This window comes from Panthera tigris, chromosome B2 (assembly GCF_018350195.1).
Source record: "Panthera tigris isolate Pti1 chromosome B2, P.tigris_Pti1_mat1.1, whole genome shotgun sequence".
Classification (NCBI taxonomy): domain Eukaryota; kingdom Metazoa; phylum Chordata; class Mammalia; order Carnivora; family Felidae; genus Panthera; species Panthera tigris.
Genome location: NC_056664.1, coordinates 141,337,922 through 141,354,347, shown reverse-complemented (window position 1 = coordinate 141,354,347; position 16,426 = coordinate 141,337,922). Strand labels below are relative to the sequence as shown.

Genomic DNA, 16,426 nt, shown 5'->3' with positions numbered 1-16,426 from the left:
CATTTCTTTATATCTTCTTCAGTTTCCTTCATAAGCTTTCTATAGTTTTCAGCATACAGATCTTTTACATCTTTGGTTAGATTTATTCCTAGGTATTTTATGCTTCTTGGTGCAATTGTGAATGGGATCAGTTTCTTTATTTGTCTTTCTGTTGCTTCATTGTTAGTGTATAAGAATGCAACTGATTTCTGTACATTGATTTTGTATCCTGCAACTTTGCTGAATTCATGTATCAGTTCTAGCAGACTTTTGGTGGAGTCTATCGGATTTTCCATGTATAATATCATGTCATCTGCAAAAAGCGAAAGCTTGACTTCATCTTTGCCGATTTGGATGCCTTTGATTTCCTTTTGTTGTCTGATTGCTGATGCTAGAACTTTCAGCACTATGTTAAACAACAGCGGTGAGAGTGGGCATCCCTGTCGTGTTCCTGATCTCAGGGAAAAAGCTCTCAGTTTTTCCCCATTGAGGATGATGTTAGCTGTGGGCTTTTCATAAATGGCTTTTATGTCTTTAAGTATGTTCCTTCTATCCCGACTTTCTCAAGGGTTTTTATTAAGAAAGCGTGCTGGATTTTGTCAAAGGCCTTTTCTGCATCGATTGACAGGATCATATGGTTCTTCTCTCTTTTTTTGTTAATGTGATGTATCACGTTGATTGATTTGCGAATGTTGAACCAGCCCTGCATCCCAGGAATGAATCCCACTTGATCATGGTGAATAATTCTTTTTATATGTCATTGAATTCGATTTGCTAGTATCTTATTGAGAATTTTTGCATCCATATTCATCAGGGATATTGGCCTGTAGTTCTCTTTTTTTACTGGGTCTCTGTCTGGTTTAGGAATCAAAGTAATACTGGCTTCATAGAATGAGTCTGGAAGTTTTCCTTCCCTTTCTATTTCTTGGAATAGCTTGAGAAGGATAGGTATTATCTCTGCTTTAAACGTCTGGTAGAACTCCCCTGGGAAGCCATCTGGTCCTGGACTCTTATTTGTTGGGAGATTTTTGATAACCGATTCGATTTCTTCGCTGGTTATGGGTCTGTTCAAGCTTTCTATTTCCTTCTGATTGAGTTTTGGAAGAATGTGGGTGTTTAGGAATTTGTCCATTTCTTCCAGGTTGTCCAATTTGTTGGCATATAATTTTTCATAGTATTCCCTGATAATTGTTTGTATCTCTGAGGGATTGGTTGTAATAATCCCATTTTCATTCATGATTTTATCTATTTGGGTCATCTCCCTTTTCTTTTTGAGAAGCCTGGCTAGAGGTTTGTCAATTTTGTTTATTTTTTCAAAAAACCAACTCTTGGTTTCGTTGATCTGCTCTACAGTTTTTTTAGATTCTATATTTATTTCTGCTCTGATCTTTATTATTTCTCTTCTTCTGCTGGGTTTAGGCTGCCTTTGCTGTTCTGCTTCTATTTCCTTTAGGTGTGCTGTTAGATTTTGTATTTGGGATTTTTCTTGTTTCTTGAGATAGGCCTGGATTGCAATGTATTTTCCTCTCAGGACTGCCTTTGCTGCGTCCCAAAGCATTTGGATTGTTGTATTTTTATTTTCGTTTGTTTCCATATATTTTTTAATTTCTTCTCTAATTGCCTGGTTGACCCACTCATTCGTTAGTAGGGTGTTCTTTAACCTCCATGCTTTTGGAGGTTTTCCAGACTTTTTCCTGTGGTTGATTTCAAGCTTCATAGCATTGTGGTCTGAAAGTATGCATGGTATAATTTCAATTCTTGTAAACTTATGAAGGGCTGTTTTGTGACCCAGTATATGATCTATCTTGGAGAATGTTCCATGTGCACTCGAGAAGAAAGTATATTCTGTTGCTTTGGGATGCAGAGTTCTAAATATATCTGTCAAGTCCATCTGATCCAATGTATCATTCAGGGCCCTTGTTTCTTTATTGACCGTGTGTCTAGATGATCTGTCCATTTCTGTAAGTGGGGTGTTAAAGTCCCCTGCAATTACCACATTCTTATCAATAAGGTTGCTTATGTTTATGAGTAATTGTTTTATATATTTGGGGGCTCCGGTATTCGGTGCATAGACATTAATAATTGTTAGCCCTTCCTGATGGATAGACCCTGTAATTATTATATAATGCCCTTCTTCATCTCTTGTTACAGCCTTTAATTTAAAGTCTAGTTTGTCTGATATAAGTATGGCTACTCCAGCTTTCTTTTGGCTTCCAGTAGCATGATAAATAGTTCTCCATCCCCTCACTCTCAATCTAAAGGTGTCCTCAGATCTAAAATGAGTCTCTTGTAGACAGCAAATAGATGGGTCTTGTTTTTTTATCCATTCGGATACCCTATGTCTTTTGGTTGGCGCATTTAATCCATTTACATTCAGTGTTATGGAAAGATACGGGTTTAGAGTCATTGTGATGTCTGTATGTTTTATGCTTGTAGTGATGTCTCTGGTACTTTGTCTCACAGGATCCCCCTTAGGATCTCTTGTAGGGCTGGTTTAGTGGTGACAAATTCCTTCAGTTTTTGTTTGTTTGGGAAGACCTTTATCTCTCCTTCTATTCTAAATGACAGACTTGCTGGATAAAGGATTCTCGGCTGCATATTTTTTCTGTTTAGCACACTGAAGATATCGTGCCAAGCCTTTCTGGCCTGCCAAGTTTCAAAAGAGAGATCAGTCACGAGTCTTATAGGTCTCCCTTTATATGTGAGGGCACGTTTATCCCTTGCTGCTTTCAGAATTTTCTCTTTATCCTTGTATTTTGCCAGTTTCACTATGATATGTCGTGCAGAAGATCGATTCAAGTTACGTCTGAAGGGAGTTCTCTGCGCCTCTTGGATTTCAATGCCTTTTTCCTTCCCCAGTTCAGGGAAGTTCTCAGCTATAATTTCTTCAAGTACCCCTTCAGCACCTTTCCCTCTCTCTTCCTCCTCTGGGATACCAATTATGCGTATATTATTTCTTTTTAGTGTATCACTTAGTTCTCTAATTTTCCCCTCATACTCCTGGATTTTTTTATCTCTCTTTCTCTCAGCTTCCTCTTTTTCCATAACTTTATCTTCTAGTTCACCTATTCTCTCCTCTGCCTCTTCAATCCTAGCCGTCGTCGTTTCCATTTTGTTTTGCATTTCGTTTAAAGCGCTTTTCAGCTCCTCGTGACTGTTCCTTAGTCCCTTGATCTCTGTGGCAAGAGATTCTCTGCTGTCCTCTATACTGTTTTCAAGCCCAGCAATTAATTTTATGACTATTATTCTAAATTCACTTTCTGTTATATTATTTAAATCCTTTTTGATCAGTTCATTAGCTGTTGTTATTTCCTGGAGATTCTTCTGAGGGGAGTTCTTCTGTTTGGTCATTTTGGATAGTCCCTGGAGTGGTGAGGACCTGCAGGACACTTCCCCTGTGCTGTGGTGTATAACTGGAGTTGGTGGGCGGGGCCGCAGTCAGCCCTGATGTCTGCCCCCAGCCCACCGCTGGGGCCACAGTCAGACTGGTGTGTGCCTTCTCTTCCCCTCTCCTAGGGGCGGGATTCACTGTGGGGTGGCGTGGCCCGTCTGGGCTACTTGCACACTGCCAGGCTTGTGGTGCTGGGGATCTGGCGTATTAGCTGGGGTGGGTAGGCAAGGGGCACGGGGGCTGGAGGGGCAGGCTTAGCTCGCTTCTCCTTAGGTGATCCACTTCAGGAGGGGCCCTGTGGCAGCGGGAGGGGGTCAGATCCGCTGCCGGAGGTTTGGCTCCGCAGGAGCACAGAGTTGGGTGTTTGCAAGGAGCGAGCAAGTTCCCTGCCAGGAACCGGTTCCCTTTGGGATTTTGGCTGGGGGATGGGCGGGGGAGATGGCGCTGGCGAGCGCCTTTGTTCCCCGCCAAACTGAGCTCTGCCGTCCGGGGGCTCAGCAGCTCTCCCTCCCTTTGTCCTCCAGCCTTCCCGCTTTCTGAGCAGAGCTGTTAACTTCTGACCTCCCAGACGCTAAGTCGCGCTTGCTGTCGGAACACCGTCCGGCCCCTCCGCTTTTGCCAGCCAGACTCGGGGGCTCCGCTTGGCCGGCGAGCCGCCCCTACGCTCCGGCTCCCTCCCGCCGGTCCGTGGAGCGCGCACCGCCTCGCCGTCCTTCCTACCCTCTTCCGTGGGCCTCTCGTCGGCGCTTGGCTCCAGAGACTCCGTTCTGCTAATCCTCTGGCGGTTTTCTGGGTTATTTAGGCAGGTGTAGGTGGAATCTAAGTGATCGGCAGGACGTGCGGTGAGCCCAGCGTCCTCCTACGCCGCCATCTTCCCTCTCCCATAAAGCATTCTTTAGAACATTTTGAAGGGACATTTTTTTTTTGATGTTACAAATTTGAATATTGTTAAAAAATGATGATTTGGTCTGAGACTTCTGGGTTATTAAATACTGGCCGCCTATCATCACACTGATCCTTAACACTTTTGCCATGGAGCGTGGGAGGAGGACATGGGGACAGCTGAGTGCCTGCTGGGCTTGGTAAATGCAGTTTTTATTTGGATTTATTTATTAGAACCTTCTTCCGGCCCAAGTAACTTGACTGAGGTTCCACAGCATCGGTAGGGGACAGAAATTTTAAGCCCAAATCTTTCTGCCCTCAAGGTCCATGTTGTATTATTTTAAGTTATATAAATAACATGTGAATAGATTCTCCTGGTAAATAACTTCAGAGAACGTAGAGCAAAAAAGTTAAACCCACCTTTTTACGGAGCCCTCCCCAACCCAACTCCCTCCTATGAGGTGATGACCAGGCACCAAACTAGGTGCCTTTATAGGTGTGTGTGTGCATGCGTGGGCGTGTGTTTACATGCACTTCCATACATATTTATGTGCAAAAAGTGTCATGTTTTAAGTACCAAAAACATGAAAAATAAATGAAGCCATATTGCACATAGTATGGCTTTGTGTCTCTTTAAAAAATAATGTTTTGGGGGCACCTGGCTGGTTCAGTCAGTACAGCATGTAACTCTTGATCTCCAGGTTGTGAGTTTAAGCCCCACGTTGGGTATAGAGATTACCTAAATAAATAAACTTAAAAAACAACCCATACTGTAGCCATATTGTAGTATAATCCTATGTTGTTGAAGAAAAAAAGTGCAATATAAAGTATATAGCATGTATATATTAGGGGCACCTGGCTGGCCCAGTTGCTGGAGCCAACTCTTGATCTCTGGGTCTTGAGTTTGAGCCCTATGTCGGGGGTAGAGTTAACAAAAAAAAGGTCATTGAGAAGTCAAATAGCTGTCAAATACTGTGAATCTCTGAGCTGAGAAAAAAACGTTTCCTTCCTGAACCCCATGTTTTACAGACTTTCATATATCAAGCACTATTACTTTTTTAATATTATTTTTTAAAATTGAAACCTAATGTACAGTGTTATATTAGTTTCAGGTGTACAATATGTTCACCCATTGTACGTTACTCAGTGCTTATAAGTGTCCTCTTTATCCCCTTCACCTGTTTCTCCCATCCCCCCACACCGGCCCCTCTGGCAACCATCAGTTTCTTCTCTATAGCTGTCTTTTTTTTTAGTTTGTCTCTTTTTTCTGTTTTCGTTTCTTAAATTTCACATATGAGTGAAATCATATACTATTTGTCTCTGACTTATTTCACTTAGCAGGATACCCTCTAACTGCAGCCATGTCATTGCAAATGGCAAGATTCCTTTTTTTTTTTTTTTTTTTTTTTTTAAGGCTGGGCAATATTCTGCATATATACCACATCTTCTTTATCCACTTATCTGTGGATGGACACTTGAGTTGTTTCCATATCTTGCTCTTCCATATTATAAATAATTCAGTATACATAGGGGGACCTATGTCTTTTTGAATTAGTGTTTTTGTTTCATTTGGGTAAATACCCAGTAGAGGAATTACTAGATCCTATGATAATTCTATTTTTAATTTTTTGATGAACCTTCGTACTGTTGTCCACATTGGCTATACCAGCTCACATTCACACCAAGTTTCCTTTTTTTTCCACATCATTGCCAATACTTGTTATTTCTAAGCAAGCTCATTATAAAGAAATCATTTCTTATGTGCATTAAACACTGCTAATGTGACTGACAATCGGGATGAAATAACTAGTATTAAAATTACTGAGTTTAATAATTCTTGCTGAAAGCAAAATACCCTATTTTCTTACCGTTGATGACATCTCTAGTCATTGCAACTTTTGTTAGATTTTCTAAATAAAGAAAATGGCTCTTAAACCCCTACCTTCTTTGAGACCTCCTATAGAGGAGAGGGTACCTGGCTTGGGACATGACGTGCTGTGGGACCCAGAGGACCTTAGGGCAGAATGGAGTTGGAGTAGTCACTCTTTTCTGTGAGACAGACGCTGGAGTCTGCCTTTCTCCTGTTATTTTCAGCCAGAAACCGCTCATAGTCTGAGATGGAGTAGCGTCGGCATTTAGGAGCTTGTTCTTCTCACCAGGTTGGGTTTCTATACTGGCAGAAGCAATGAAGTCTCCTCGCATAATGGAGGCCTCACATGCTGCCAGAACCCTGGCTAATCTAGACCGAGAGACCATGCGAGAAAAATACCAGGACGGCGTGTACGTACTACACCCCCAGTATCGCACAAGGTAAGAAAGCAAATGGTGTCGCTTTGTCTCCTGTGGGGAGGTAAAGCCTAGAGGGCTTATCTTTTTATTTTATTTCTGCGTAATTTAGATGTTAAATGCCTTACAGATAATCCTGATAACCTTATATACTGACTCCGCTTGTCCATAATAACCTTAGAAGAATTGCAGGCTGTCATGAAAGTATGGAACTGGCTAAATTATCAGCGTGATTTTACACCAAGGGCCGGCCTTCAGTAAGATAGTGTTCACCTCCTGGAGTGTGGCCCGCTTGAGTTTTGTAATGTGGGTTGTTTGTTTCACTGCTGGGTTCTTGGAGTTCTGAGTTAATAGCTGATTAGGATTGTAGAGGTTGGTTTGCATGGAAGGAGATAGGACACTCTATGCAGGCAATCCTATTAGTCTGGTTCTAGAACTCAAAAGGACTGCAGAAAGTTTATGCAAGTTATAAAATCATGCACTAGAAGGAAGAAGTTGTAATAAATTTGACTCCTACTCCTTAAGGTTATATCAGGTCACCATTTCCAGTTGTATCATTGCTGAGATCGTAAATATAGAAAGGACCACAATGAAAAACTTACATATTTCTGGGATTTTTGTCAGGTACTTTATGTATTTATTTATTTAGAATTTTTTAAAAAAGTTTTTATTTATTTTGAGAGAGGGGGAGAGAGAATCCCAAGCAGGCTCCCTGCTGTCAGCGCAGAGCCCTTTCGCAGGGCTCGATCTCAACAGAACCCTGAGATCATGACCTGAGCTGAAATCAAGAGTCAGACCCTTAACCAATTGAGCCATCCAGGTGCCCCTTGTCAGGCACTTTAAAATAATACCTCAGAGGAGTGCCTGAGTAGCTCAGTCAGTTAAGCATCTGATTTCGGCTCAGGTCATGATCTCATGGTTTGTGGGTTTGAGCCCTGTGTCAGGCTCTGTGCAGACAGCTCAGAGCCTGGAGCCTGCTTTGGATTCTGTGTTCTCCCTCTCTCTCTGCCCCTACCCTGCTCACACTCTGTCTCTCTCTCTCTGAAATAAATAAACATTAAAAAAAAATAATAGCTCAGAAAATAGTAAAAACATTTACTTGAAAAACAGATTGCCTGGATAATTCCAATTTATAAACAAATAATATGGAAATGTATTTTATATGTATTGCATAATTGTGCAGGTACTATAAATAACTTACAAGTAATACGCTATGTCCAGTTTTTAAAAATGTCCTATCTAAAGACAATAAATTACTTTAAAATCTCATTTCTGCTAAACATTTCCCTTGATAAGTTTTAAAAAATCTCTCATGCATACTCAATTTGAAACTACACTAACTTAATTTCTTAAATACTTTTATTGATTTGGGGAGTATTCTCATGAAATTCTTTGGAGGGCAGTCTATGACATATGTGGCTTCATTAGTCACCAAACTTATTCCAGTTGACTTTGGTTGGTCTATTGGCTGGATCTGTGTCCACTTTTATAGAGTAGCAAGCACGCTCCATGTCTCTGTGCCCAGACTCCTTACAGGGATCCTTGGAGCACCTGTGCTTACACGGCCTGCCTTCGTGGTTTTATTTGCTGTCATATGAGCTTGCTAAGCACCATCCACAGAGTGCTGTGTAGATTCTTTCCCAAGCAGTAATGCGTTTATTCTGCTTCTTTTTAAAACTCTCTCCCCCGTCAGTCAGCCCATTAAAGCAGATGTCCTTTTTATTCATGGCCTTATGGGAGCAGCATTCAAAACATGGCGCCAGCAGGACAATGAGCAGCTTTTAACTGAAAAGATTTTAGAGGACGATGCCAGGTATACAACATGTTGGCCTAAGGTAAGGAAGTGCTGACTTTGGTTAGGCCACCTTCTTCATGACACATTGGTGTCTCCAGCTGTCAGGGCCTCATTGTGATTTGCTTATTTTTCTCTTTCTACTGGGATTTTTCTTCCGTGCAGATTTTCTGTTCCTTGGGGACATTCGTAGTATATTCCTGAACAGCTCGGCTTGTCACCCTGCCTTCTGTTGTGTAATTTCTGATCAGGGTGTGGGCTATAACTCTCAAAGAGTATTTCACTAAGTTAAAAAATGGGTGAGGGCTAGTATTTGTTCACTCCTATTAAAAATATAACCCATAACACATTCATAATAGTTAGCTAGTTCTGTGACTTTAATAATTATAAAAACAGAAATACTTTGAAGAAATAATTCTACTTTGGATTTCCTTGATGACATTTCTTCTGAGAGCCTTAACTCTGAGATGAATGCGTCCAGTGGAATATACCTAAAGTTCAGTGAACACGGTTGTTGCACATGTGCAGTTTCTTGGACTTTGTCCCACCGTGGCTTCCTCACCTTCACAGAGGCTTATCCCGCAAAGAATGGTTTGCACTTGGTCTCTAGCAACACTGAAGTACGATAGACCCTGGGTCCACAGACAACTGTGACTCAATTAGTATCTCTGAGTTCCAGGTCAAATCTTCAACCGTCATATTCTCTGTGCTGAGATCATAACTTTCTAGTAAGTGCTCTCCAAAATCTAATTTGATCTGGATTCCAGGAACTCCTTGCTTTTGGCTATAGTGCATTAAAATTGAGAATATGTTCTGGAAATTTGCATTGGCCTTATGCTTATAAATATTGGTGCCACCTTGTGACCAGAGACATAAAAAGATAAAACGTTGGAACTGGTTTTCTAGTCACCTTTAAACTTTATTCTAACGCTATGTTTATTAGTCGTCAGTATTACAGTGACCTTTAGTTACAGGTATCAATTACTAGGAAATAACTGAAGCAGTGGAAATTCATATATGTTCTTCTGTACCTTTTAATTATATAGACATGGTTGGCAAGAGACTGTCCTGCTCTCCGAATTATATCTGTGGAGTATGACACCAGCCTGAGCGACTGGAGAACGAGGTGCCCGATGGAAAGGTAACAGAGGAAGCTGTGGGCTGGGAGGAAGGGCCAGGGTCCAGGCCACAAGTGGACCCTCTGGGGTGGGGAGAGGGGCTTTAGCTTTTGATGCCACAGACAGAATTTTATTATGAAAACCCTAGCCTTTTTTCTCTTCCTTCTAGAAGGAGTTAGTAATATATAAACAATGAAATAGTATAAGGCTTAGATACAGCGTCAATGTTGGATTCCTAAAGTGGTTCATTTGTAACTATTCTCATAGTAAGGACCAGTGGATTCTATAGCAAAGTCTCCTTTACTCTCAGAAGTAAATGTGAAGCTTTTTCCTTTCGTGTTCACAAGTATATTGACTAAAAGAAGCAAAGAAAAAGATGCTGAGCACTGTAGGCTCCCGGTGTCACTTGTAGGTCACATGTGCTGACTGTATATACATGAAGGAGCCCTGGACCTCTTGGCTCCGGGACCAAGACTGTAGCTGATTCTACCTCTGACCCACTGTGTGATCAACAAGCCATCTAACTTGTCTGGGAGTCTTGGTCTGCAAATTGAGAGAGTTGGTCGGAATCACTGTTACCAAACTGATTGTCACTGGTGAACGGCTCCCACTTAGGTGCCAGAGAAGTGTTCTGAGGGCCAGGGGGCAAGAGCTCAAGGGTCCTTCCCCATTTCACCTGGAGGAACTCTGACAAACCTTTATTGCAAGGAAAGGATTCTATATCTATAGTTTATTTTTATTAAAAAAAAATTTTTTTTTAATATTTTTTATTTATTCTTGAGGCAGAGAGAGACAGAGCATGAGTGGGTTAGGGGCAGAGAGAGAGGGAGACACAGAATCCGAAGCAGGCTCCAGGCTCTGAGCTGTCAGCACAGAGCCCGACCCAGGCCTCGACCTCACGGACCGTGAGATCATCACCTGAGCTGAAGTCGGACACTCAACCGACTGAGCCACCCAGGCACCCCTAGATAAACAGTTTAAAACTACCAGACTACATAGTTTTGAAGTTCCCTTTTTGCTTGAAAATTACTTTGAATTTTCTGATTCTGATAGCTTTCTGGTATTTCTAAATAACCAAAATGACGAAAGCTTAATGTTTGCAGCATAAATACAACCAGCAATGGCAGGTGACCACATAGGTGAACTCACAAGAGACAACATGGTGTTATTTTCAGGCCACATAATGAGAAAGGACACACATCCTAAGTGGTGGGAGCAGTTGGTGCGAGACCCGAGCTTGACTTGTAAAAATTGCCACACGCATATTAGATGCTCAACCCCTGCTTGTTGAGTAAACGAGTGGCCTGTTCTGGGCCTAGATATTCCCAGTTATGCCAGTGTGACTAAGAAATGGGGAATGAGCAGTTGTAGAAATCAAGCAGAGAGAATAGGGGTATTCCTGACCCCAAAATGTAGTGTATGGTATTAGCCCAAAAAAGTTCTTGTCTTAAAAAATTGGAGAATGAAATTTGTGGCGGGGAGGCAGTAGCCCCAGGTTATTCCTGCTGGTTTCTTTTCGTTCAGGAAGTCCATTGCATTCAGGAGCGACGAGCTTCTGAGGAAGCTCAGAGCTGCTGGTGTTGGGGACAGGCCGGTCATTTGGGTGTCACACAGCATGGGAGGTAAGTACGTTTCATCGCTGTGAAGCCAGCGCTGTGAGGCTTTTGGAGCTGAGTCACCCCAGCTGTTTCACTTAACACTGGCCCTTTCCCCCCAAATTAACGTTTTTGGCCGTGGCTAAGTTTTTAAATTACTCTCCTCTCCTTCCCTGCTATTTGTTTTTCCAAAAGGGGACCGCAAGGAACAGGAGTTTGACAACATCATGATTTCATGTAGTGAGAATCAGTAAACAGCAGAAGCAGTCTTCCAAAAGGGGACCGCAAGGAACAGGAGTTTGACAACATCATGATTTCATGTAGTGAGAATCAGTAAACAGCAGAAGCAGTCTATGGCTTATAAAAGCCTGACCTATAAATATCCCTCAGCATTCCTGGCTGGTCCTTGTGCTCCCCGCTTCCCTGCTCCCCCGACCACTGCGGAGCCCACAGCCCCAGCCCCAAGCCTGCTGAAGGGGAGGTGTGATGGCATCTGGGACCTGGTGTAGGCTTGCTAAGCAACATCCCCTGCCCCTCCCAGCCCACTCCCCACCCCCTTTCTCTGCGAGTTTTCACCAGCTGCCCTGCAATGGGCCTTGTTGCAGCCTCTGACCTCGTTTATCTGACGAAACGCTCAGGATTGCAGACTCAGAGTTGGGCTTTTTCTGAGAGAAAGGAAGATGTAGCCGTTTGTGTCCGCAGAGGTCTACTGTCACCATCTAAGTGACCTTTGTGTTGCATCATCAGCTTCAAGCCCAGGGTAGGAGGACAGAAGAGATGGTGCCTTCCTGGGTGCATTTGCCTACGGAAGGTTTGTTTTCCTTGGGGGTTAAGCTTTAGGGGACTCTCTTTTGAATATTAGTACTGTCCTCATTGTGTGGCCATTAGTGGGTCACTGTGGGCAGGATGGGGAGACTAGTACTGCATATGTACTTCATTGATGGACACCCCAAATAGCAATGCCCGGCACTCCTTCTGTGGGACAGTGCATCCTGTGATAGAAGATCTGCATTTCAGGTGAGTTTGTAGAATCTTACCTGTTTGTGGGCTTGTGTTCTATACAGTTGGCCCTGGAATAGCATGAGGACTAGGGGCACTAACCCCTGCATAGTCAAAAATCTGCATATAACTTCTGACTCCCCCAAAACTTAGCTACTGATAGCGTACTGTTGACCAGACGCCTTACTGATAACGGTCAATAAATATGTCTTGTGTATGTATACCGTACTGTATTCTTACAATAAATAAGATCATGAGAAGATATATCAACAGTACTGTACGAAATCCATTATGAGTGGACCTGTACGTTCAAACCATGCTGTTAAAGGGACATCTGTATTCTACATTATCAAGTGCTAATATTTTAAAGCCCTGTCTGTTGGACTATAGAGAATTGTTTAAACTTTTAAAAGAAACATCTTTTTTTGTGTATATGTTCCCTACCACCACCCCCCTGCCCCGCTTTTTTTTTTTTTTTTTTTTTAGAATAATGGAAGGAAGAAAAACAGCTCATGCATTCTTTTTCTTTGTACAACTAGGTCTTCTTGTCAAAAAGATGCTGTTGGAAGCCTCTAAGAAGCCAGAAATGAGTACTGTTATAAACAATACCAGAGGAATAATTTTTTATAGCGTCCCTCATCATGGATCCCATCTGGCTGAATACTCTGTTAATATTCGCTATCTTCTCTTTCCCTCCTTGGAAGTCAAAGAACTCAGCAAGGGTAATATTTACCTTCTGTCACGAAGGGAATTGGGATTGTATTATAATATTAGTTATACAGGACAAGGAGGAAGAAAGTGTCTAACTTGGCTATATTATCCCATTTTATTATTTGCACTTGGTCTTAGCCAAAAGGCCAAGAAGTGATCCCATTTTATTATTTGTATACAAATCATGTTTAGACTGTCATAGAAAATTTTTAGTTTAGGCTTGATTTTTCTTTGATACTTTCCCTTAAGCCATTATTTGCTCAAATATGACAATTTTAATACTATCTTAAATATTTAAAATTTTAAGTATTACTCCAAATTACCAACGAACTGCTTTTTTCCATGAGTTCAGAAGGTCAACTTATTAAAACGTAAACACACTTAAGATTTTCAGGATAGTAATTATAATGTACTATCTTTATTTTGATTGATAAGCATTTTCTCTTTTTCTGGAACACCTATTGATCACTTTGGAGCCCCTGGCTGAGCCTTAATATATCACTTGTCTTTTTGTTCAGATTTGCTCTCCTGCTTTATGGAGAGTTACTTCATCTTCTAAACCTTCTATTGAACTTTATTTTTGGAAGTTGTTTTATTTTCCGCAAACTCTTTCTTGTTCTGACTCTTTTGAAATCATTTTAACGATACTAATCAGAGGTTTTTCTTAAAGTTCTTTTCTGTTTCTTCACTGAGTTCTGTGTCTTCTGTGCCCAGGTTTTTTTTCCCCCTTTCTTTTCTTTTTGTTTACCAGGTCTGTCTCTTTTAGGTTGTAGGGTATCTTCTAGGATATGGTCTGTCCTGGTTGCCTTTTCCTAGTTGAGGATGGGGGACAGGCACTCTGTGATTAGAGACAGGCTCTGTTGATGGGAGGTTGGGCTTTAGGGTGAAGGTGCCAGCCAGCACACTGAGGGACCCCTCAGTCCCACATACCACATTGCCCTACATACTTCCAGTCAGCCAGTAACATGTGGAACCTCTCCCTCTGCCTGCTGGCCTCTGTCAGTTCTGGGGTGGCTTTAGCTCTTTAGTCTCATCTTAACGGCTTCTTGGAAAGGAGAAAAAAGCCACGAACTTTCATCAGGACCCTAATTTTCTCTTTAGTACATTTTATTATGAATTGGGTAAACAATTTGTCACAGTCTTGTTTTCTGTAATTTTACAGATTCTCCTGCACTTAAAACACTACAGGATGACTTTCTGGAGTTTGCTAAAGACAAAAACTTCCAGGTGCTGAATTTCGTGGAAACACTGCCAACTTACATTGGTAGCATGATTAAACTGCATGTGGTACCTGTGGAATCAGCAGGTATTCACTCTTGCGAAATTTGTTCCCTATGAGATGCCTAGTTGGTGGTACCTATATTTAATCGGAAGCAACCCGTTTTTATGTTCAGCTTCTCAGCTAAGGAGACAGTTTTAAGAAGATCTAGATTCTATGATTCTTTTCAGCTATAGATTAAAATTTCTCTGCCAACATACAACCTTGGCATTACTCCTCTCCATCCCTGCATTTAACTGACTAGCTGGCCAGGGTTCATTGGCTGCTTCTAACTTAGCCATAACCAGTGAGCTCTGTCGCATGAAAGTAAGAATACAGAGCCCTTCTGTCCGAACCAAAGGAGCATTTCATTTAACAGACTGATGATTGATTTGTTAAAGGTTTCTACATGCAGCTAAAAATGTGGAAGCTTTAGTAAATGGAGGATTGTATTTTTTTTTTTTTTCCGTTGGAATCTTAGATGGGGAATATTCAAACACCAGTTGTTGTTTTTTTTTATAATACTGGAAATAACCAATACCTGTTACTGTGATGTATTATAATGTATCACAGGCTCTTTGAGGGTAGGGCCCAAATCTTAATTCTCTTTATAGCCTCCGATATTACTCTGTATGTAGTATATAACCCACACATTTCCCTTCTTGAACCGCTTTTCCCTCACCTGGTCAACTGGATCACCTCTGATACAGGGCTGGGTGCTATCTGGTGGTATTTGGCCATACTGAGGGCTCTCAGGGACAGTGTGGATCTGGGGTGCCTGGCAGATGGTTCTTCAGCCTGTATAACAAGTTTTGTCCTAAGTCCATTATGTATTATCTAAATAAAATGAAAGGCTTAATACTCTTTAGTGGAGCCTAAAGAGACTTTACCGCAAAGTAATACCCCATAGGGTGAGGAGTTCATGGGTTGAAGAACTTAAAAAAAGGACTTTGGAACTAGGACCTCTTGTCACTTCCAGCTAGGTGGACTTTGTTAGGCTGAAACATCAGAAACTCTATTAGATCTCTCAAGCACTAAATCGTCTTACCCTGGTAGAGTGAAAGATGGATCCCATGTGAGACGTTCCCATTCTTGTCAGGATAAGGGAGCTCGTTATGAAGTATAACAACATAAACTCTAGAAAAAGAGGTGGTTAAAAGAACCGTGGAATAATTTGTAATAACATGCAAATATGTAAAGTTTTGAGGATGATACTACTCAGGTTCTGTTCACTGTTAGCAAGTAGGCCAGAACACATATATTCTACAAAGAGTTTATTAAAAGCATAAAATTATACCTGAGAATCCATTCTCATGTGATTAGTCACATGTAGTTTAGCAATGGTCACACTTCCGGTTCCTTTATCTTTTTAGAGTCCATTAGCACCACCAAATCACATTTGGAACCACCCAACTGTCCTCGTGCGGTATTGACAGGGGAAGCCTGTATTTTTACTTAGATTTTGACATTTTTGTTTTCTTCAGATTTAGGCATTGGAGATCTAATTCCTGTGGATGTTGACCATTTGAACATTTGTAAGCCAAAGAAAAAAGATGCTTTTTTATACCAGCGTACCTTACAATTCATCTGTGAAACTTTAGCCAAAGATCTTGAAGACTGACTGTTATCTTCTTCCATTTTGCAAGAAGTTTGGTGTTCTCTTTCTCTTTTAAAGCTCTAAGCAATCATGCAAACATATTCCCTGTGGCATCACTGTGGTCTGAAGCATGTTGCAGGCAACAGCCTATTCTCATTTCATGCACTGAAAAGCACAAACCTAAAGTGGCAATCAGAGAATGAAGGGCTAGACTGGATTCTTTTGATTTAAAAGAAATTCCATGTGCACTAGCTTATGTTTTGCAGCGTTGGCCCTGGTGCAGGGACCAAGCTGCTACGGACAGAGACTGCCTTTTGTCATCTGTGACTGTCTCCAGCTCATACCAGGAGGAACACTGATGGTTTCTCAAGGGAGAGCAATCATCACCTTCCATAAAAATGCCATTTGGAGAGTACCTAGACTAGAGAGGAAACTGAACTATGGAAGATAATATATAGAATATAAATATTTTTTGTTCTGGGTTTCCATGTGCTGTAAATTTAAAAATACATATCCGTGTAAACCTTTGTCTAACATTAACTGTCAGACTTGTCATCCATCGGCAGTTCCTTATAAGTTTTTATTTTCATATTGCTGAGAATAATTCTCTTTTTAAAAGAATTGTAGCCTCTAGTAATTCTTTCCAGATTGCAGCTACCTATACTTGTAATTTTTCCCAGATAAGGATAAAGTAGCTAATCCATTTTATATATATATATATATATATATATCAATATCAGCAGTACTTAGTATGAAGATTCTCTGATTAGCTAAGTAACATAGACCTTTCTTTCATGCTCATTTGAAAGTTGCATCAA

General features: G+C 41.3%; 1 protein-coding gene across 6 annotated transcripts in view; it reads left to right on the top strand.

Annotated features, from left to right (window-relative positions):
* SERAC1 (serine active site containing 1) overlaps window positions 1–15,705 on the top strand; it is a 74,293-nt gene extending 58,588 nt beyond the window's left edge. For 5 of the 6 annotated variants that reach the window (XM_042987412.1, XM_042987414.1, XM_042987413.1 and 2 more), the window contains 7 exons: window positions 6,412–6,562; window positions 8,232–8,373; window positions 9,377–9,471; window positions 10,973–11,070; window positions 12,582–12,764; window positions 13,916–14,059; window positions 15,496–15,705. In XM_042987412.1, coding sequence (XP_042843346.1) covers window positions 6,412–6,562; window positions 8,232–8,373; window positions 9,377–9,471; window positions 10,973–11,070; window positions 12,582–12,764; window positions 13,916–14,059; window positions 15,496–15,632 — 950 coding nt within the window. In that variant the 3' untranslated portion in view covers window positions 15,633–15,705. The remainder of the gene's footprint in view (window positions 1–6,411; window positions 6,563–8,231; window positions 8,374–9,376; window positions 9,472–10,972; window positions 11,071–12,581; window positions 12,765–13,915; window positions 14,060–15,495) is intronic. The other variant, XM_042987416.1, reaches the window with a different exon arrangement.
* The last annotated feature ends 721 nt before the right edge of the window (window positions 15,706–16,426 follow it).